This window comes from Tursiops truncatus, chromosome 7 (genome assembly GCF_011762595.2).
Source record: "Tursiops truncatus isolate mTurTru1 chromosome 7, mTurTru1.mat.Y, whole genome shotgun sequence".
In the NCBI taxonomy this organism is placed as follows: Eukaryota; Metazoa; Chordata; class Mammalia; order Artiodactyla; family Delphinidae; genus Tursiops; species Tursiops truncatus.
In genome coordinates, this window is record NC_047040.1 from 54,012,228 (window position 1) to 54,036,550 (window position 24,323).

At 39.0% G+C, this 24,323-nt stretch overlaps 1 protein-coding gene across 8 annotated transcripts in view; it reads left to right on the plus strand.

The window, feature by feature from the left end:
• The window catches only part of CCDC141 (coiled-coil domain containing 141), a 217,586-nt gene that overhangs the window by 80,732 nt on the left and 112,531 nt on the right, over positions 1-24,323 (plus strand). For all 8 annotated transcript variants that reach the window (XM_073807529.1, XM_073807525.1, XM_073807527.1 and 5 more), the window contains exon 7: positions 2,910-3,026. In XM_073807529.1, coding sequence (XP_073663630.1) covers positions 2,910-3,026 — 117 coding nt within the window. The remainder of the gene's footprint in view (positions 1-2,909; positions 3,027-24,323) is intronic.

Below are 24,323 nucleotides of genomic sequence, written 5' to 3' on the forward strand. Positions count from 1 at the left end.
AGTATTGCCATGCCTGAGGGAATAGTATCCTTTTGGGGGGAGCTGAAACAGTATTTGCCAAATCTAGGGGATGAGGTCAGTAAATACCTTTAAAAAATCAAAACATCTTGCTCCTTCCCAGCTTTCATCACTGCTGGCATATGTTAGATAACAAGCCTTGACTCACAGAATTTAATAAGATTATCTGAGGGTTCAGACTTCTCACCTGTTTTTAGAGATTAGTGAACACCTGTTTGTATCCATGTTTTCTTCACTCAGATTCTATATTAACTTTCCCTATTAAAGCATTCTTGAGATTTTTGAGTTCCTACCACGTTAGCTAAAAATAAAGCTCACTCCCAGTACTTAATAAAATAAAGGATCTCTGAAAGTTAGTTATCTTCAGGATCCATTTTTCTTTGATGAAACCCTTAAATCATTCCTCTAGTTGTGTTTTTATATGGGCCTACTGCCTCTTTTGTGAGAAATTTTAATAAAAATTTAATAAATTAATGTACAAATTTTATAGCTCTTGATAAAATACTCTCTGGGGGTTCTGATATGCACATAATACATATCATTTAGTTCTAATTGGGATACCAGAAAGACAAACCATCCTCAAATAATTGTAAACAAATAAACACCGTACTTGAGATATGGGGACCGGCTAATATGTGTATTGTGCACAGATCACCAAATGTTCTGAAGAGAATGAGGCGTACTTCACATGAAAACTGCTACAGGGTCACCGTTATTCTTTTCTTTGCACTGACAGTAGCCTAAAATGCTGGTCCACAAAGATTTCCAATTAGCAGAAAGCTGGAGAAACCCCGTTGCTGCCTATTTTACTGCCTGTTCCATGCTGGAAAATGCTAAGTGTTGGTATAGACATTTGATCTCATAATCAGCTTTGTGATATCAGCCCTGTAATGGTAAAGGAGTGTATTATTCTCCGTAAACCCTAATGACTTCAGTGTAGTGTGTGTAGTGTGTGTGTGTGTGTGTGTGTGTGTGTGTGTGTGTTTGTGGTGTATGTTTATTTTTTAACATTTATCCATTAAGTTTGCCATCTTTTTTAAAATAAATTTATTTATCTTATTTTATTTATTTTTGGCTGCGTTGGGTCTTAGTTGCTGCGCGCGGGCTTCCTCTAGTTGTGAGCGGGGACTACTCTTCTTTGTGGTGCGCGGGCTTCTCATTACGGTGGCTTCTCTTGTTGTGGAGCACAGGCTCTAGTCGCACAGGGTTCAGTAGTTGTGGCACGTGGGCTCAGTAGTTGTGTCACGTGGGCTCAGTAGTTGTGGCTCGCGGGCTCTAGAGCGCAGGCTGAGTAGTTGTGGTGCACAGGCTTAGTCGCTCCACGACATGTGGGATATTCCCAGACTAGGGCTCAAACCCATGTGCCTTGCATTGGCAGGTGGGTTCTTAACCACTGCACCTCCAGGGAAGCCCTGTGATGTATGTTTGCTGTGTGGAGCTTCAGGACTAACGTAGCTTTCTCTTTGGCCACCTGCTTCACATGTCTCTCCATGTTATAAGAATTCAGAGAAATCCTGAGGCTGTGACAGACAAGACAAGCTAGGCTGGAGAAAGACCTAGTGCATATCCTGGGCAGTGCCACCACTTTGAGTGGGCTGCCGGGATTCATTTTTCAGATGTGAAGTAATTTCCCCTGATGACCACAGACTTTAAGTTACCCAAGGATGGTAGCAGGGCACAGTGGAAAGAGCATGGACTTTGGAGTAATGTGGGTGTGGGGACAGATCCTGGCTCTGCCACTTACCGTATGGCCCTGGATAAGCTGCTTAACCTCTCCTCATCTCTACAGTGTCGATATCATACTTGTTATAGAGTTGTTGAGAGAAAAAGAGATGATGCCGGAAAATCAACTAGCAAACTGTTTAGCATGTAGTGGTGTTCTTACGAATCAGTAGCTATGATGTGATCATGAGAATAATGCTGTATAAGATTTGAGAGTAAAACTCCAACTCTCTTTTCTTTAATTGGGATAAGGAATCTGCATCCAGGGGCCACATGTTATCAGTCTCACGTCAACTTACATCATCATTTTTAAAAGCACAGCTTCTTTCAAGTCTTTTGTTATTTGTTGTTTTAACACTGTGTAAGGCACGTATTGTAAATCAAGTGAGTTATGCCCTGAGACATTTATAATGTCAATGGAATTTTAATAACTTCTCCATGTCATTTTCTGAATACAGATTTTCAGCAATTGCAACAAAATAAGTATTTTTGCATTGTCTTTTTTTTTTTTTTTTTTTTGCGGTACGCCGGCCTCTCACTGCTGTGGCCTCTCCCGTTGCGGAGCACAGGCTCCGGACGCGCAGGCTCAGTGGCCATGGCTCATGGGCCCGGCTGGTCCGTGGCATGTGGGATCTTCCCGGACCGGGGCACGAACCCGTGTCCCCTGCATCGGCAGGCGGAATCTCAACCACTTCGCCACCAGGGAAGCCCTGCATTGTCTTTTAATAGTAGAAACATAATTCTACATATGCTATTTAATATCTTCATGTGAGTCTATGTAACTACACTCAGATTCTTAATCTTATATTCTAAAAGAATGCATGGTTTATAGGGGAATATAAATTTGGGAAATTATATTCCCAAAATTTGGGAATCTATTTTGGTTCTTCTTTGCTAGGGGATTTTTAATTATTTTCTTCATGCTATGTAATCCAATGAAATGATATATTGTTCTCATGATTTTAGGGTATTATTTTGTTTTTTCTCTTAAGCATGTAGAGATTGAAATAAAGAAAAAAAACCCTGATTATATTAACTTAACACATGAGTTTATATAAAAAGAAATTGAAGTAGCTTAAGTTTTGAAAGCTTAAGGAAGGATTTCTGGATTTTTACTCATTTATTCTAATCATTTGAAATTTGATCTGTCTGTGTTGCTTCTTACCTAGGTTACTTGTTGGTTTCAGAAAACCATAAGAGATTTACAGGAACAAAGTCTAGGTTCATCACTTTCAGACAATGAGGAACTAATTCGTAAGCATGAGGAACTGATAATAAAAGCAAAGGTAAGAGACACATTAAAAGAATAATTGAAAACTGCATGGACTTCTCTTGAATACACTTCTGTAGGTAATTTAGTGGAGTACTAAAAAACTCTCTTTGTATAGTTTGCTTGCTGTTCCCATTTATATTTCCCTAGTTCCTTAACTTGCTTCACATTCCTTAGTTTTGCAAAAAGTAATAACTACCAGCCAGGCAACAACTTGTAGGTGTGTGGATGTGCAAAATGGAACCATAAAATGCTGAGAGCCGGGGGAGCAAAGCAGACACACAGCAGTGCTCCTCTCGCCATTGTGTCTTGTTATTTGGAAATTGACTCATTTGTACATGTGGGGTCTATAAATATTTTCCAAAGTTCCTTACAGGTGCTCCATTTTTATCTGCAGAAAAATGAAAGTCCAGTTGTAGTAGATTGAGTGGGAACAGTGAATACTTTAACCAATTTCAAGATTTAGAGAACTTTCTGTTGTTAATATCTTGGGTGGTTGATAGTTGTACGTACAGCTAGGTCATGAAGCTCGGGAAAACAGTGGGCCAACACTAACAGACAACGGTTGAACATAAGGAATACAAAGCAAATAAATATTTACATGTTTGGGAAGATGGGATTTGTAGTGGTGGGGGAAGGGGAGGCAGCAGGTTGCGTTTATCTAGACCGAAATCTCCTCATAGGGATCATGATGTTTTCATTTGCTGGTTTTTGCTTCTCTTTGAACACTACAGGATACATAGGTACTCAAAGTGTATGGTTTGAATATTTGCCTGACTGATAAAGATTCGGTTACAAGAGACTATTATGGCTGATGATTTTTTAAATTCTTTAAAATTTTTCAGCATTTGGTTTATCTGTTTGAGAAATTAGTTTTTTTTCATTGAAGTCATATAGCATTTTATTCTGTGCGTGTGATACTCAAGTTTTATCAGTGAAAAGTCTATAAAAATTCCTAAATGCTAAGCACAAGAGATGACCTGAATTGCATAGGATGGTTGCTTCCTTAAAACATATAAATAAAAATGGTATATTCACATAACTTGGACGTACTTTGGGGTTATATTTACTGTAACTGTGGATTTATTATGGTTTCTCACAGCCCTGAGGACAGTTTGGAGTAGAATATTTGTTAATGTATAACCGCAGTCTAGCTTATATCATAGTTTACAGTTTACCTTTGTAGCTCTGATGATGTGTATAAATAGAAAAACATAGATATTCTTTCCATCATTATTCCTATGTTGTTGTACACCTAAGTGGTTTAAGAAATAAATTTTTAATAATACATATTTTATTATTAAAGTACATCATAGAAAATTTCATAACTATAAGAAAAATAAAAGTGAATTCTTCAACCCAAAGATAATCATTATTAAGATAACCGGTATTAGTATTTCTGTGCACTCCCTTTTAGTCTTTCCATACACAACCCTAGAAACATAGCATTAGAGTCATGCTTTATTTCATTTACAACTTTATCATAAATATTTTCCTATGTAAACTAATATCCTTTAACTGCAGCATATTTCATTATATGGATAAATGTATATAGCAGAGTTACACATTTTGGTTATACGTATAAGCTAAGCCATATGAATACCCAAGCAAATATTGTTTGAAAAGGGTATGAATTCCTGATAAACACCATTATATTTCAGACAAGATGACTACTTCCTTTCAGGGTCCTGAGCCACTCAGGAGCCAGTTACAGATCTCATACAGAAGCTGTGTATTGCCCCATGTACTCAGTAAGTAGTTTTGGGGCCAAATTGGTTTTGGAAACTGAGGCAGAGAAGCCTATTTTCCTATAGCATCCTTGCAAATAAATTTATTTTCTAAAAAAAAAAATTGTATGTTTGCTTTGTTGGGAGTTCATGTTTTATTACTTCCCACGAAGCATTCTGTAGGATATAAGATTTTCCTTCAACTATGGGCTGGCCTTTGGAACCCCTAATCGCAATAGCATCTTTAGAGATTATCAAATATTGAATATCTATTTAGAGATGAAAGTTCAAACATAACTTATTGATGAAAAGGTTTTTTAAGATAATTGTCATCAATTTGGGACACTAGATAGTCCAATGTCAAGATAACTGGTTATTCAAGGCAGCAGGGGTCCCTGAGTCACATGGGTTGAAAGAGACCCCATCAGTATAAATGCAGAAGAGGGAGTGACATTCTGTTCTGGGGTGATCCAGGCTGGCTTTCTAGAAGGGTGGGGTTTGAGCAGATGGATGGAGTATGAGTGGTTGGTTAGGCAAGGGTGATCATTCCTAAATAAGGTAGAATAAGAGAAAACAATGATCAGACCAATTTGTCTGTGATGAGAGTTAAAGGTCCTAGCAATGTTCAACCCAGAGACAAGAGACCAACGGGAGTTGTCTCAGAGGTCATACTTATCCACAGCCATTCCCTAGAGAAGAAATGATAACAGTGCATGGTCATTACAGGGAAGTAAACTTTGCAGGTTGGAAAATAGAAGAGAATTCTGAGGCCACAGAAGGTGGGCCTAAGTGACCTTAAAACTCCCTTTAAGTTTCAGTCTCATAAAAGAGACAGGATTTAGATTATAATAACTGTTATGCTTGTTAAATTTAAAGCAATGTGAGTGTGAAAAACACCTTTTCACAGATGGCTGAAATGATAGGACTAGATTGGGAAAATAGCAACATTTCTTAAATGTGGAGATAGTATCTTACTCATCTTGGTATTCCCAGCACCTAGGACAGTGCCTGGTATTAAAAAAAGGCTGTTTGATTCATGTCTGTTTTTTAAATCCTCTTTCCAGAAGGAAGAAACATTCTTTTAGTGTCTTTCTGTGACTCTCTAGTGACTTTAGATAGTGATTTAGCCTCCTTTTGCCTAGCTAGCCATCCATTATCTTTATTTATTTATTTTTAAATGTTTGGTCCTCAGTATAGAGTTACACAAACTCTTTAATTCATCCTAGATCTCCGGGTCAGCTATTCTCTTGGCTTATTTTATTACTTCCCCCTTCATTCTCTATCTTCCTCACATCCCCATTCTCACAGGCACCTACTCTAATGGGTTCAATATGTGTCTTTAGACATATTCCCATTCTTAAAATATATATGGAGTTACATGTTTTCAATTTACATAGATGGTATGAAGGCATAGGTTTCATTGTGTTTCTTCCCACAACACTGGTTGCATCTAGTAGCTGTTTGTGATCTTAAGTAGTCGTTTGTGATCTTCACTATGGTAATTCCTAGATGCCGCATAACTTTGGAAAGTCCTATTACGTAGATATTGATGTCCTACTTCTATCCTTCATAATGTTAACAGCCTCCCATTTCTTTATCCCTTATAATACCTGGGCTTCTAGTCCACTGACTCTTCTATTTAGCCCTTCTGGTGAGTTCCTCACTTCAGCTATTACGTTTTTCATACCCCATTCCTCACACTGATTCTTCCTCATAACTTTTTTCCTGCTTCATCTGTCTAACGCCCCTCGTTATATCCTAAGGTGTGCTTTATTCATATATTAAATTGTTGGTCTGTCCAGTGCATTAATTCTGATTTAGGTATTTCGGTGTGTTGCTTGTGCTCATCAGATGTTATTTTTCCCTGTGAGTTAATATTCCCTTGGATACCAGCAACTTCACTTGGTAAGGCATGGGAGGTGTGAAAGCCAGTTCTCTAACTTGTCCTTTTCTGGGTGAATTGGGGTCAAGGTACGGGGAGATGCCCCTGAGTGCTTCTGTTGTTAGAATTAGGGCTCCACCATTTCTAGTTTGCCCCTCTACCCCAGATACACACAAAGGAGGGGGACCCCTTGGAGAACCTCCCACTGATTGGAGTCTGGACCCTGTTTTGTTCCAAGACCCATTTCCCATACTCTTCCCAGCTCACTTGATGGAGAGTTGAAGAGGGCGCACTGAGAAACAGGTCAGGTTGCTTCCCTCTCATATATTAGCTGTCCACCTGGTCAGATTCCAGTGCTATCCTAATGTTGTTTCTCTCCTCTGGCTGGTACTGGGTTGGGGCTCCTATTTTCTTTCCTGAAAAGATACATTGACAAACAGTGACCAGGCAGATGGGGAAAGAAAGCAACACACCCAGAAAGTTATCCCCTAGCATATCTCCTGTCTAAGACATCGACCTTATTCTGCTCCAGAAAGTCATGTGGCCCTGACACTGAGAGCTAACCACCTGTTGTCTCCTCAAGGAAGGTTCTCTTATCTATAAACTTTACCATCACTTTGTTGGCCCTTGCAGGAAGGACAAGCTGCATAATTTGTGAGACCCAGTTTAAAATGGAAATATGGAGGCCTTTCTTTAAAAGGTATTGAGATTTCAATACAGCAACAGCAGAACCTTAAACCAAGCATGGGGACTTCTAAACAAATGTCGCTGTGATGATACAGATCACTTGCCCATGATGCTGGTCCTATTTACAATGTTAGGATTTTTGAAAGGACCTAGAAACCTTGCTTCAAACATTTTCCTTCACCATCTTTACTAACCTCTTCCTACCTGGATTAGCAAGTTTTCTAAAAATAAAGATTGCAATACTATCTCAGGTTATATCTACATAAGAAAAAACAGGTTTGAATTCCTGCTGTCGCTCACTTTGCAATCTTGGGTACACTTGACCTCTCTCAGCCTCACCTTCCTGACCTGTAAAGAGGAGTCATGAATAATTCAATTAGAAAATATTTGTGAAGGTGCCCACATTTTAGTAGTGCGTCCAAAAATGTTTCCTTTCCCATCCATGGTGTAAACATTCAAATAGTTTTTGTCTGTGGTTTTTCAACAATATCATTCCTTGTTCCTGGAGGAGGAATCCAATTTTAGATCTCCTTAAACAGGAAGCAGCATATTACACTTTTTTTTTTTTTTTTTTGAGTATGGGTATGAGGAGAGGAAGGGGGATTGTTTCTTTCAAAGAAGTTTTAAAGTAGAAATAAGGCCTCAAGCTGGGGATTCATTAGTGAGACACATATAAATAATCTGGTAACATAGAGAAGGTAAGCTAAGTCCAATGGTAGCAAGCTGTTCTGTATTGCTTGTTAGTCTACAGTAAATTATTGCTAAATAATCTTTGAAAATTCCTCTCTCATTTCTTACTGGAATGCATTCAAATAAATATGGCAACTTTTATATCTCTTAATAATTGTGATACCTTATTCAGAATGTGTTGAAAGAACTGAACTAAAAGATTTTTTAATACAGCCTTTAAGTATGAGTAATTTTGTATTAAATTATACTTTCTTCACTGAATATGAAAAAATATTTTCCTCTTACATACGTAACAGTTAAAGAAATAACAGACATGGATGATTATAAGCGACCCTTCGGTTAAGAATCTTAAATACTCTTAGATTTTATCCTGTATCAATTTGATGCTCCAAGGCTTGAATTCAAAGTCTGCAGTTCAGGGCTTCCCTGGTGGTGCAGTGGTTGAGAGTCCGCCTGCCGATGCAGGGGACACGGGTTCGTGCCCCGGTCCAGGAGGATCCCACATGCCGCATAGCGGCTGGGCCCATGAGCCGTGGCCGCTGGGCCTGCGCGTCCGGAGCCTGTGCTCCGCAACGGGAGAGGCCACAACAGTGAGAGGCCTGCGTACGGCAAAAAAAAAAAAAAAAAAAAAAAAGTTTGGAGTTCAGAGTTGTTGTAGGGTATATTAAAATATGTTAACAAACGCTTCCTTATTATCTCCTTTGAGGAGACATAATCATTCCTTCTTCTGCACATCAGAAATAATGTCTATCGAAGAACTGCCTTCAGGAGTCAACCTTTACTTCTGTTGGGAGGAAAACTTTTCCTCTTCCAATTTGGTTCCAGTGATTGGGGCCCTGCAAATTAACTGACAATAGACAGGTTAACAGGAGTAACGACAAGGTTTATTTTCACACAGTATACGTGGGCAGTCCCAGTAATGGACGACTCATGGACTAGCCCAAAGTAAAGTCTTACAAAGATCAATTCAACAAAAGAAAAGTTTTTAGGGCTTCAGTGGGAGAGTATGGAAGGTTTTATTGGGCTTCTTGATGATAAAGGAATGAGCAGTCTGTCTTCTTCCTGGCTGGAGGTTTCCCAGTGGGAAGGTATATGGCAGTTGAATTTATACTTCCTGATGCCAAGTATCAATCTTCTTTAAATCAGGAAACTCCCCGGGAAGAGGTCAATGGCAACTGTATTTTCAGGAGGCTCCACTTAAGTGTAGGTCGTATTTCTTTCTGTGGCTGCTAATTGTTTAGCTGTTTTCAGTTTAAAGTAATTTTCATACCACCATGGTGGACTATAAATCCCCACACTTCTGTAGTGTCAACTCTTGCTTCAGTTCAGGCCCTTTACAGTTGGTACACACAAGACTCGCACAGGGGCTTTGACAAAAATACTGACATCTGGATCTCATGCCCAGAGCTTTTATGTAGTTTGTTTGGGGAATCGGGATTAAAAAAAATTCACTGCCAATCTTAACATATTGATATTTTCATCAAAATGGCATCCAGATTTCCTGTTCCTTCTAAAAAATGGAAGACCTGGCATTGTCAGACTCATCTTTCCCTATAGACATTGCAGCTCTTGGCTGGAGCCTAGCAATAGCTATTTCCTTGAGAAAAGGCATGTGTACTTCGGTTTGCCACAGTCCCCACCGTTCCTCATTACCTCCTCTTCCACCTTTGCTTCACTCATTTACATTACGTGCCTGTCCCCTGTAAGCATTTGGGTTTGAGACCTGATGATCAGTGAGGTGCAATTTAAGTGGAGTAGTAGCTTAAACTGATTTGCATTTTAGAAGATTACCTTGGAAAAAATGTGAATGATAAGAATGGGAAGAAGTGATATTGAAGACAGAATAATCTTTTAGAAAACTGCTGAAGTTTGAATGAGAGTAACTTTAGATGGGGCATGATATCTTTTGAGATGGAGGTTATTAATGCCCATTTAAAAGGCTTAAAGGCGACATAAAGACTTATTCAAGTTGTGGCTCCCAGACAGCAGTATCTGGAAGTCATTAGAAGTGCAGAATCTCAGACTCCACCCACCAAACCTATTGGGTCAGAATCTGCATTTTAACAAATTTCTCTCAGAAGATTTGTATGGACACAAAAGTTTAAGAGACACTGACTTAGAGGATTTTCCCATATATTTCATTTATGTCCATATTCTCCTTAATTTTCATAGATGGCTATATATTTTTTGTAAACTCCTTGATTAACAAATAATCTTTGAAGTTCTGCCAGAGAAACAAACTGAAAATAGTGTAAAGAAACATCATCTTCAATGTTTTACTATAGCAGAGTTCACATTCCTCAGCTTCAAGATTAAAATAATCTTCCGTGATTCATCATCTAATCCGATTTTCCAAGTCATTGAAAATATTTTCCAGTTGTTGCTGAGTGATTTCATAAATTGGATTTGTGACCTTAGCCTTAGGTTCCTTTAAATAATATTATTTGGAGATCTTACAAAAATACCAATGCTTAGGTCCCAAGCAAACTTTATTCAGAGGAAAAAGTCAAGTTTAAAGTTACAAAATATTTATAACTATGAGATAAGGAAGTAGAAGAGTCTCTTGCAAGCTTATTTGAATAATTTAAATGCATAATTATCATCAACAGAACCACTACAGGAATGTGGCTCTTTAAAAATGTGTTTATTGTTTGATTTTTCTGATTACATAATACATTCTCATTTTGGAAAAATTAGAAAATACGTAAAACTAAAGAAAATTAAAATCACCCATAGTGCATGGGTGTATATGAAAATGAGAAGGAAATATAAAACATACAAAAAATTGAGTATTCCAAACCTGTGTGTGTATGTATACACTGTATGTGTGTGTTTATGTACAAAGTTGTGTATGTGTTGTTTTGCAGTGTAATTTTTCCAATTAGCATTATGTCATAAGCATTTCTCTATTCAAATGCATATTTTAAATATGTTTTCTTAATGATTACATGTTATTAAACTGTGTAGATATATCATACATTATTTGAGGCAGCAATACATAGTATCTCAGAATATGGCAGTGGAATGAATGGTACACTCCCAGCGCCTAGAGTTAAATCCTAGCATCTCTGCTTACTTCTGATGTACGCTTGGGCAAATTTCTTGTATATCTGAGCCTATGTTCCCCGTTTTGTGAAAGAAGGTAATAATTGTACCTAATTCATGCAGTCATTATGAGGATTAGTTGTATTCTCATGCAATACACAATTAGCACAATGCCTCATACAAGCACAACATAATAGAGACTTTTTTTTAATGATGGTAAAATAAACATAACATAAAATCTAACTTTAGTGACATTTAGTAAATTCACAATGTTGTAGTTCCAGAACATTTCCATGACCCTAAAAAGGGACGCCATACCCATTAAACAGTCAATTTATTCCTCTCTCTCTCTGCCTCTGACAATCATTAATCAACTTTCCATGGATTTACTTATTCTGGATATGTCATAAATGGAATCATATGACTGGCCTTTTGTGTGTGATTTCTTTCAGTTAGCATGTTTTCAAGGTTCATCCACGTTGTAGCCTATATTGGTACATTATTGCTTTTTACTGCTGCATGATATTCCACTGTATAAATATACATTTTGTTTATCCACCCATCAGTTGATGGCCATTTGGGTTGGTCCCACCTTTTGGCCATTGTGAATAACGCTGCTATGAACATTCACAAAGAAGTTTTTGTTTGAATACCTGCATTAAGTTCTTTTGAGTATATCCCTAGGAGTGAAATTGCTGGGTCATATGATACTTCTACATTTAATTTAATGAGGAGTCACTATACTGTTTTTCACAGTAGCTGCACCATTTTGTGCTCCCACCAGCAATGTACAATGCTTTCAATTTCTCCACATCCTCGCTAAAACTTACTTTTTGTGTTTGTTCTTATATTAAAAAAAATTTTTTTTTCTAGCCATCCTAGTGTGTGTGTAAAGTACTATCAGTTGTAGTATTTTATTTGCATTTCCATAATAGCTAATAACTTGTGATGTTAAAGATCTTTTCATGGCCATTTGAATATAGTTTTTGAAGAAATGTCTATTCAGCCCCTTTGCCTGTAGTGTCCTTTGATGAACACAAGTTTTTAATTTTGATGAAGTCCAATTTATTTATTTTAAATTTTCTTGTTTTTGCTTTTGATGTCAAAGCTATGAAACCATTGCTAAATCCAAGGTCATGAAGATTTATTCCTGTGGTTCTTCTAAGAATTTTGTGGCTTTAGCTCTTACATTTAGGTTTTGCTCCATTTTTTTTTTAATTAACTTTTTTTTAAATCAATTTTATTTATTTATTTATGGCTGTGTTAGGTCTTCATTGCTGTATGCGGGCTTTCTCTAGTTGCGGCGAGCGGGGGCCACTCTTCATTGCAGTGCGTGGGCTTCTCATTGCGATGGCTTCTCTTGTTGTGGAGCACGGGCTCTAGGCGCACAGGCTTCAGTAGTTGCGGCATGTGGGCTCAGCAGTTGTGGCTCATAGTTCTAGAGCACAGGCTCAGTAGTTGTGGTGCACAGGCCTAGTTGCTCCATGGCATGTGGGATCTTCCTGGACCAGGGCTCGAACCCATGTCCCCTGCATTGGCAGGCGGATTCTTAACCACTGCACCACCAGGGAAGCCCTGCTCCATTTTGAGTCAATTTTTTTGTATGGTATGAAGTAAGGGTCATTCTTCACATATGGGTATCTGGTTACCCTAGCACAATTTGTTGAAGAGACTATTCTTTCCCCATTAAATGGTCTTGGCACCCTTATTGAGACTTATTGATCACAGATGTATAGGTTTATTTCTGAACTCTCACTTCTATTCCATTGATCTATATGTCCGTCCTTATGCCAGTATCACACTGTTTTGATTACTGTAGTTTTTGTAGTAAGTTTTAAAATCAGAAACTGTGAGCTCTCTAACTTTGTTCTTTTCCAAGATTGTTTTGGCTATTCAGGATTCCCTTGCAGTTCAGAACGTTAGGATCAGCTTTGCCATTTCTTTAAAAAAAGGCCATTGAGTTCTGATAGGAACTGCACTGTATTTGTAGATGACTTTGGGAGTATTGCCTTCTTAACAATATTAGGTTTCCCGATCCATGATCACAGGATGTCTTTCCAGTTATTTAGGTCTTCTTTATTTTTTTCAACAATGTTTTATAATTTTCAGTGTATGGGTCTTGAACCCCCTTGGTTAAATTTATTCTAAAGTATTTTATTCTTTTTGGTGCTATTGTAAACGAAATTGTTTTTTCTTAATTTCCTTTTCAGATTATTCATTTCTAGTCTATAGAGGCACAACTGACTTTTGTGCATCGATCTTGTGTCCTGAAACTCTGCTGAATTAATTTATTAGCTCTAATAGTTTTTTAAGGATTCCCTATGTATAAGATCATACCATCTGCAAATTTCCCCTTCCATAATCATTTTTCTCTTATTCATCTATCTGATTGTAAAAAGCCATTCTTTCAGTGTATTGTAGACCGGATCTTCTTAAACTATAGTGTACTCATGAATTACCCGGGGACCTTAAAATGCAGATTCTGATTCACCAGGTCTGGGGTGGGGCTTGAGTATCTGCATTTCTAACAAACTCCAATGTAACATTGATACTGTTGGTCTCTGGATCACCCTTTGGGTAGCAAAGGTTATGGAGGAAAGAACTGCAGAAGAATGAAAGAGAGTTTAAATGATGGAGTTGAAATATTGGGTCATTGTAAGAACTTGGAAGGTTTAAGTCTAAATAAATCTTTGAGTCTCTTAAGGTGTAGACATGATTGTCTGAGCTTAGAACTTGATTTATTTTTGTTGCTTGTATTTATTACTCAGGTAATTGAAAATCAAAAGACAAGTGTTTAAATTGTTCAGTTGTTCCTTTCTTTTTGAAATAGAAATATTTCCACAGGAATAGCACTTACATGAACTATTTAGTACAAAAGGAGCTACTTGTAGGTCTCTTGGGTAGTTCAGGAAGTGTGTAGCAATATCTAGAGTTTGTATAATTATAGTTCCCAGGTTGTCCAAATATTTTCAAAGTATTTCACAATCATTGTTGAGTGATTTTCTTTTCATTTCAGTATGTATTAACCTGTATAAAGAAGCTGACTATTCTGATATTTGAACTTCCATTACATCCCCAAATTCCTTCACTGAAGGTATGCGAAAAAATGGCAAAACCACTTTAAAACATATTGCTTCAGTAAATCAGCTCACAGCATCTCTAAGGAAAATCTACAAAATGAAGCAGAGTTTGTTACTTTTATAATGTTTCATCCAATTTAAAAAATAAAATGAGGTCTGAATCTGAAATGTCTCAAGGCAGAAATTAACTGAGTCTCTAAACAGTAGAGACATCTGCATTAGTGCATTTCAAATCCTCTGTCTTCATTTTAACAAATAATTTGTTTTACTTGTCTGATTTTTTAATGAACTTCCCAATTAAAAGCAGATGTCATTTTTCACAGAACATAAATTATAAACAATTTTATTACTAGCAGGCAAAACATGTCTAAATAGTATTGAATTTGCCTGCAAGCATTGGGAAGAATCTATAAAATGATGGGATTTCTCACTTGGTAACCCTACTTCCGCCTTAACTTATGGGTTAATTTAAAGCTTAGTGAACCATATGCTTTCATTTCCAAGAGAAATTTAACTGAGAGAGTCTCTCAGAATGTTTATGCTCATCTAAGAAGGGGATGAGTTCAGAAAATCTACCTGCTGTCACCTGCTTATGAAACCTTCACCAGCTCGTTAAGTTTAAATGCTTAGAAAAATTTTTCTTTTTAGTTATGACTTTTATAAAAATTCTTCATATATATTCTTTCCTTTTCTTTTTCCTCCTACTCCTCTTCCTTTTCCTGCTTCTCCTCCTTCTTGTCATTTGTCAGCCCTTAAATAAAAATTCCCACAAAGCATGGCTTCTTGTAGTTGCTATCACAACTCAAGGTAATATTACTATGATAATAATAATAGTGAAGTTGAGTCTTTGAGGTGGACACCTAAAAAGACATTTTCTTATGTCTTAATCCAGTCACACCTTAAATCCCTACAACCTTCCTGTGCTACTCTTTAGCGTCCACTTGGTGGCATTCAGTGCAGTGGCCTTAGATTTCTGTGACATTCATTACTCCAAAGGCCTTTACTTCAGTTTCCCACTCCTGTGGCCACACTTGTGTCCATGGTATCACCCAAAAGTGCTCTCATTTCCACCCCCCTTTCCTTTCACCTTTTCCTGGTTTCCCTCCTTGTACGATTCAGCATGGACCAAGGCTATTTGTGAGTAAACTCAATCACCCATTGTCTCTGTTTCTTCCTAATTCTCAAAGAAGATGAAACAATTAGCACACTTTTTCTGATTAGATCTATTTAAAAAGCAAATGATCTATTATCAATTAGCCTTACAAATTCTTTTCTTTATCAGCCATTAATTCCCTATTTTGTCCCCATAACAACCAGTACAAAACTTTCAGGCTCTTTTAAAATTCTCAACCAGGCTTTAACGTAACTTCACAGTCACTTAGTCATTCAAAGCGAAATCACTTGACTCTTTTCTTCTCTGTCCTTTTTTGTCTCTTTTTCACTTTTCTTCTCCCAGTGTGTTTCCCATTCCCCTCTGTTCCAAATTTAAGCTTTCATCCATTCTTCTAAGTCCTACCTTTTCCATCTCTTCATTTTGTATCTCTCTTCATTATTTTTTTAATAAATTTATTTAGTTAGTTATGTATTTATTTATTTCTGGCTGCATTGGGTCTTCGTTGCTGCACGCGGGCTTTCTCTAGTTGTGGTGAGCGGGGGCTACTTTTCGTTGTGGTGCACGGGCTTCTCATTGCGGTGGCTTCTCTTGTGGAACATGGGCTCTAGGTGCGTGGGCTTCAGTAGTTGTGGCACGCGGGCTCAGTAGTTGTGGCTCACGGGCTCTAGAGCACAGGCTCAGTAGTTGTAGCACACGGACTTAGCTGCTCTGCAGCATGTGGGATCTTCCCGGACCAGGGATCAAACCCGTGTCCCCTGCATTGGCAGGCGATTCTTAACCACTGCGCCACCAGGGAAGCCCCTCTGTCTTCATTCTTAATACCTCATTTAGTCTCTCATAAAATAGAAAACATAAACATTGCTTCTCAACCCTTAAAACACTATTCTACCTTTTTCATGACTAACAGGCTGATTTGTGTCTACCAACATTTATATGTTAAAGTCCTAACCCCCAGTGTCTCAGAATGTGATCTTATTTGGAAATAGTGTTATTGCAGATGTAATTAGTTAAGATGGGGTCATCAGAGTGTACCCTAATTCAGTATGACTTATAAAAAGGAGAAATTTGAACACAGAGGCAGACACCCATAGAGGGAAGATGATATGAAGAGACGAAGGGAGAAGACAGCCATCTACACGGCCAAGAGAGGTGCTTGGAACAGGTTATATCCTCACAGCCCCAAGAAGGAACCAACACTGTTGATACCTTGATTTTAGACTTCTAAAATCTAAATCAGAGGACTGTGAGAGGATAAATTTCTCTTGTTCAGGCCACTGACTTTGTTGTACAGATGTCCCTCAGTATCCTTGGGGCATTGGTTCTTCCAAGACCCACACAGATACCAGAATCTGTGGATGCTCAAGTCTCATAGTCAGCCTTCCATATCCATGGTTTCCCCATCCACAGAGTCAACCAACCACAAATCATAAACATAGTAGTATATGTATTAAAAAAAAAACCTGTGTTTAAGTTGACCCTTGCAGTTCAAACCCATGTTGTTCAAGGGTCAACTGTACTTTGTTACAAGAACCCTAGGAAATGAATACAACTACTTCATTTTCTGCCTCCCTGGCCTCCCCACCCACTAATCCTTTACCTGCATTAGGAGAAGCTGCTCTTTCTCAAGTAACAGATGACTTGAAGCTTGGCCTCTGAGACACCACCTTCTCTGGTTCTCCCATCTGTCTGATGGTTCCTGGCTCCTTCTAAATCTCTTTCAATGTCATCTCTTCCTCCAGTCTCCCTTTACATGAAATGCTTAACCTTTGGCTCTTTTCTCTTCTCATTTCATACTTTGCTCATGTGGAGTTATCCAATCCCACAGTGATAATATAGGTTTTATCTTAATGATTTCTAGACCTAAAGATCTCCCTCTTGTCAACTCCAGTCTTCTTTTTAGAAGTTCCTGTGGAAGATTGACTTATAGATTTCTTACCAGCACTTTAACTCAACTAAAATTATTCTCTCCTCTAAACCTTCCCCCATTTTTCTTTCTTGGCTAAAGAAATTGCAGCCCTTCAGTCACCCAGATTAGAGACCTCAAAGTCACATTATTCTTCCTCTCCCCTCACTTCAGATCATCTCTCAAATTTAGTCAATTCTTACCTCTGTCTCCTTCTTGCCTTCTCATCCCAGGCCTACTACTTTAGTTTCTCAGAATCTTTCACTAGGTCCACTACAATTACATTGTGTAGTACTATGAATCTGAGCCTACAAATTATAATATTTGTATGAAATATTGCTGGCTTGTTTAAAAAACTGCTTTTTAGTCAACTTAAGGCTGATTCTGAGCTCCCACCATATGACTGGCGACACATTCAATCTGTCATTGTTGGAGCCCCTTTCCAGGGTTCTGTGAATGTGCCTGGGTCCATATAGCACCACAGCACTGGGGAAGCCACTGTGGTCATCAATTCACTTGGCTTCCCTCTGAGGCAATCATTGTCTCAGCCTGTATGGAGGCCACAGTTTCAGTGGCTCTGCTGCTTCTGTGCCTGTTTGAGGTGCCAGGCCTGTCTGACTTCCAGTCTCCCTGGAGGGAATACACAGCCGTCCCCAGGGAAGCCGTGCGTGTCTTCATGGCACTGCCCTGAGAGGACCCTGCATCTCCTCCACACGCCTCACCTCACATCCAGGCTTCTCTCCGGCACCAGCCAGATCTCCCTGTCTTCGTATGGCCCTCACCTTTATCTCCTTGTCATTTACCACATCTCTCATAATGTCTTTATTGGACTTAGTCTTTTTACAAAAGGCAGGAGGGAAAATGACTTGCAGATAAGTTCTGCTTTTGGTCTTAATATAAACTTCACTAAGGCAAGAGGGGCATAGAAAATAATTGACTTTCTTCTTGAAACAGGGCAGATAGGACAATATAGGAAGAACACAATAAATTATCCTGCCACACGCCTAACTGGCATCTGGGCCTCCTGTCTTTCTGTTTTGCAGTTAATCATTTATGACGTCATCAAAGTTACCTTTGGACAAGCTGAGACTAGGCCAGTTTTTTCTCAAGTATCTCCTAAAATGCCCTTTGGATACAAAATAAAATACAGACTCTTGTGACTTTTAAAGCCCCCCATGACCTGCCCTTTGCCTGCCCCCAAGCCTGTACGTCTCCGTGAATCTAAGCTTCCTTGGTCTGCTTATCACTCCCATGCATACCACAGACTTTCTCACCTCTGAGACTTGGGTTAGTTGGACCCCTCACAGAGAATCTCTTTTCCCCTATTTTCTTCCTCTTCTTTTTCAAAGTTAGTTGCTAATTATAATCTTAGAGTTGACATGGGAAGAATAAAGCTAAAAAGCAGGCAAGCCTGAGGTCACAATTTGGTTACCAAGGAGGAGGGAGGAGTAGAAGTCAGAGCAAAGTGTTAGCAACTGAGACAGAAAATCTAAGCAGAAACAGAAGCCGTGGACAGAATTTGGTATGTAGTTCAAGATTGGACCGGACAGAAACTGGCTAAGAAGCAAAACAAAGCACCCACATTCAGGATGTCTGGATAATATTTTGAGGTCAGTACATTGGGCAGAGAGGGTCTGTCTAAAGCTCTGTGTATCTACTTCAGCCTAGGGAGTGATTTTAGTTGATGATCTATAGGCTCAGCATTGGTCCAGATTCCTTCTCTGAAATGGTTGTTGATCTCTCCAGTACTTGTCTTTCCCTTCTTAGAGTGTTGCTTATTGCTCAGTTAAAGCAATTAATGCCTTCCTAGCATTTCAGTCGTTCACATGGCTGATTTCCCCACAGCTGTGAAATTCTAAAAAACAAGGGCCATGATGTATTCATTTCTGGATTCCCCGTAACACCCAGTAGATGGGTCTGGGACATGAGTTAAATGCAGCTAGTGTTAGTTGGGTCAGTGTATGACTCCATTGGACAGGAACCTGGCAACAAAATGTTACCCTGAGTCAGCCCTGGCTGGACTTCTAAACTGCTGTTCATAAGTGACATTCAGTTTGGCTAGGAAGTCATGCGTCTCTCTGTCTACTGCATGGTCATCATCGAGACTACACACTAAACACAGTTCTATGGGAACTCTCCGGATTCTGAGGCAACAGAGAAATAATGGGCAAAATTTCGTGATGGTGGACGCAATGCTGCAGTTCTCAAGTGTTAAGAGGAAAGCAATCTATTCACACTAATGTGTGAATGTCTGCCAACTTCTTAACCATCCTTGACTTCTGTTTTTCTTTTTTCTTTTCTTTTCCACCACCCCACCGCTGATTTTTGGAAGTGAAAGTTTTATTAACCCAAACACAAGAATGCAATTTCAGGTAATGTTGAAAAGTAAAGTGATCTGCAGAGTGGCCAAAGCCAACACTGCCTCTGAGTTGCACCTGCTGTTAAGGATAAAGCACCACAGTACTTTCTCTTCTGAAGCTGCACAGTTGCACACTCCCATGATGGTAACAGGGTGTTGACGGGGAGTACAGGCACAGAAAGGGTGATGCAGGCTGTTTGGATTCTTTGTAAACCTGGTAGTTGTATACAGGGATTCCCTGCATCATGAATCCAGAGATTTAAACTTTTTCTTTTTTCAGTTTTATTGAGGTATAATTGACACAAAATTGTAAGCTATTTGGAGTGTTTATCATAATGATTTCATATATGTATATGTTGTGAAAGGATTTCCCTCCATCTAGTTAATTAACACATCTATTACCTCACATATTTATCTTTGTGGATATGTAAATTTCAGTTATATAGTACAGTGTATTCCCTTAGTAATTTCAATTATATAGTACAGCGTTAACTCTAATCACCACGTTTTACATTAGATCCTCAGAACTTATTCATCTCATAGATGAAAGTTTTTACTCCCCAACCAATGTCTCCTTATTTCCTCCACCGCACAGTCCCTGGAAATCACTTTTCCACTCTGTTTCTATGAGTTTGACTTTTTTAGACTCCACATCTAAGTGATGAAGAGACTTAAAGTTTTTTCTTCACATATTCAGTAAGCCCCTGAGAACCCAGACTGAGAAAGACAAAAAGGAACTGCTCACAAGGGGGCTTTTAGGGGGTAATCAGAAAAGGTTAGACACATCTCACTTTGTATGAGTTATCACAAGAAACAGTAAAGGGAAATTGTTTGATGTCACCAGTATGTTTTACCCGAACCCTCACATTTTGAAAAGTAGTGTCACTTCTCACCTATCACTATGCAGTACTTTTGAAAACTGAGTGTGTTGAATATGTTACTGGCTTGACACCATTTCTTTGAGACATTCCTACTACCTGGGATTGAGGTGCAACATCACCTCATGGTAGCTGGCTTTTGTAGTCATTTTGCTTCTGCATTCCAGAAACAAGAAGAACCACTGGCTGTGTATGTTACACGCATGTCTGTGCATTTAAAAATGTATTTGAAACTCCTGGGTATTTAGTTTCTTCTTGCTACTTTAGCTTTGGGATCTTATTTTCCTTATAGGCAACTTGAAGCCTTTATTCTTCATAGTCCTTTAAATAGACTGTTCCAGTCTAAAAGGCTTAGGGCATATTTGGGAGGAATCTGTGAGAGTATTTGCTAATGGAATGTCAGTTTGTGAGTGTGTGTGAGTGTGAGTGTGTGTGTGTGTGTGTGTGTGTAGAAGTGGGTGGTGGGTACTGACTTCAGGAGCTTATGCACAGCCTTTCCAGAGAGACAGGCTCAAGAGGATGTCAGCAACTGAATTCTTCTTCTTCCCACTCAAAATCTCTTCTGCCTAGTTCTTCATATCTCAGTTAAGGGCAACTCAATCCATCCAGTTACTCAGGTGAAAAGAGTCTTGATTCTTCTTCCTCTTACTCATAGGAAATCACCTGGGCTGTGTCATCTGAGTAGATCCAGAATATCCTATCATTTCTCATGACCTCCACTGCTGTCCTGGGGAATGACCTACCTCCATCTTTCCTGGCTAATTGCAGTAGCCTCCTCAGGAATCACTGTGCATGCATCCCTGCACCCCTCCACCAGCAAAGTATTCCCAAACGACAGCCCTGTACTTTTATTTATTATTATTTTTTTAAAGTTATGTCAGACCCTATGCCCCAGACCTTCCAACAGCTTCACACTTCTCTCAGAATAAAAGGCTTCAGTGTTTACAAGGCCCTGCCTCTGGATCCTCCCAGTCTGCCGCCACCGTGGCCCTCTTACTGCTTCTCCCCCTGCTTCCTCCGTGGCATACTCAGCTCTACCGCGCTGTGTCCTTGCTGTTCCTCCACCCAAGCAGGAAAACTCCCACCTGGGAGCCTTTACTCTAGCTATGCCCTCAACCTGGAAAGTTCTTTCTCCAGAGATCCTCTTGGCTCATCCCCTCACTTCCTGCCCATCTTTGCTCAAATCTCACTACTCAGAAAGCCTACCCTGACCACCATATTTAATACTGCACGCAACTCCCGCCCTGCGTGGCACCTGAGAGTCCCCTAACCTGCTCTACTTGTCTCTATTCTACAGTGTGGTCATCTTCAAACTCACCAGACAATGTACTGATTTACCATGTTTATTGGTTATAAACAAAATAAAATACATGGTGCACCACCACCATCACTAACACTGGAGCTAAATTCACTGGCCTAGATGGTGTATTTAGAAGAATGCTTGGCATAGACTAGACCTGCCAAATACATAGTTAAACAAATGACTGCCTCATAATGTTTATTGCTCTTATAAATGGGATCTTTATTAGAAAAGATAATTGGCTATTGTTGCTATCTAGGAATGTTATTGGTTTTCTTACATTGATCTTGTACATAACAACTAAAAGTCATTGTTCTAATCTATATCTGATGTTCCTTATGGGTAAGATATACAGATACCCCCTTCCCAACTTAATCTGCTTGACTTAGGGAAATCTTCATAAGAAGTGAACATCAAAACCTAGTAATTCTCCCCATGGTTGAATTACATGTTGAGATCCTGAAGATATCTCCAACAGATTCTCTAGAAAATTAAAAAGTAAATCTTTTGATGACATTAATATAAACTGCAATCACCTAGTCAGCCAGTGGCACACTGATTGTAGGCAAATTGTGTTAGATGAAAATAATTTGGCCAGCTAGACTTTATTAATTTTGATTTAAAAATTGGAAACATCAATAGCCCCCAATCTGGCTCTACTCCTTACTTAATCAACTTGAAGAAAATGTGATTAAGAGGAACAAAAATCTAAGAAAAACAAGGGCAAGACACTAAAGAAAAAATAGTGATTCTCAGAAAACACAAATCTTGGGACAATTTCTTCCCGACTTCCTGTGTAATTAAATTTTTATCCAAAAACTATGTTGAACCAAGGAGGAAGAAATAAATGTATTTCTGCTCCAAACGTTATTTTGAAGACTTGCTTATGAGTGTAATTTGTTATGATTTTATTTGATTTAAAAAATTTATTCTGCCACACATCCTTTTGCTTCAGTATTAGCAACAAGCACCCTGCTCTGTGTGCCTGAACCACAGGCTCCACTTGGTGGCCAAGCACTGAACAGAATAAAGGAAACAAGAAGCTTCCAAGCCATGTTTTTTCCTGCATCTTTTGGAATATTTGAATGGACTGAGAAGAAAGAAAGCAGCAACTATTATTCAAAGATTGCTTTGGTGACATCTGTCGTTTCTGCTGTAAACTGTCGGTCCCAAATCCAGTAGGGTAATTATGGAAAATATAGCTAAAAACCCAAATTTTAGTAGGGCCTGAAATCCAGGAATTTGAAGCACAGCCAATCCACCGTTGAATTTACATCTGATTCACTAGAGAAGCCGAAGCATATGAAATGGTGGTGACTCTTTCTGCACTGCAGAGAAGTAAGGCTCAGGAAAGCAAAATGCCCTGCGGGAGGCCACTTACTAAGTTTGGAGTAAAAAGTGTATTTCCATTTCTCTGCTCTTGCCCACAGGCTCTCCTTGATTCAGTAGCTATGATTTCTTCCTTATGGCCGGGAAGCGAAACACCACAATTCTTTCATCTCTAGGTGATACACAAAATCACAGTTCTTCCCTGTTTGCAGTCTGTCTGTGTCTCTGCTGAAATGCACCACAGTGAGGGCAGAGTTCAGATGGCCTGTGGACACTGAACTCGGTACTCATCCAAGAGTGAGATGACCCTTGCTTTTATGTATGTCGGCGAGAAATGCCTGGGAAAGGAGCACAAGAAGTAACTGTGGCCCAGCTGGCCATCCAGCTCGGCATGATCAGAGACTTTCAGCTTGTCAAGGGCTCACTGCCACTCTCCAAAAGCGTAAACATTTCTTCTCAAAAATTTTCTGCTCAAAGTAGACTTTCAAATATTCTCTGATTAAAATCGCCAGGTTTATTTTTGTTTGTCCCATCTGTTAATGCAGTCATGTAAAATTCTATGATTTGCTGTCAGTGAGTTAATTCTCCTCGGTGCTGAACCAAATGGGACTGTAGACTTAAAAGACTGAACGAGAAATGAGCTATATCTAATGAGATGTCCTCCAAAGCGGCCATGTCCTACACATGAGCCAGACACATGCTTCTGCCCCATGTGATTTGGGCCAGTCATCTCCACAACTGATAGTTTCTTAGCAGTTTATAAATATGTTCCCTATTGTTTCTTGTCCATCTTCTCCCACTTAAAAATTATATTCTGAAGTCAAATTTATAAGGAAAATAATTTACCACGTGGTACTGGGTCATTTAAACACACCCCATCCACTTCATCAGGGAAGTGAATAAAGGCTTACTAAACATATTGGGAGTATTCTGTTTCTTTTCCATTGGAGTAGCTAATATTTTTTTATTTTTTAAATTGAATGGCTGGATAATTTTTATACCAATCCATAATTTTATTTGAAAAGCTAACCTGGGACTGTTAAAAAAAAAGTGGGGGGGAGAAGAAACGGTTTTCGCCTTCTTGTCTATCAGTGCTAATCCTCTTAAAAGTACCCTTAAAATCAAGGGATGCAAGAGAAGCTCCATTTCCTCAGCAAATGGAATACTGAAAGGTACAGTTTAAAAGGGTTACTACTGTGAGTGAAGAAGGAAAGTAATGGAGTGACCTGTGGACACACCCTGAGCCCAGGAACACACAGTGCCACACGTCTTTATTGTCTCAGAGATACACAGGTCCATCTGTCAAACTGAAAAGCCAA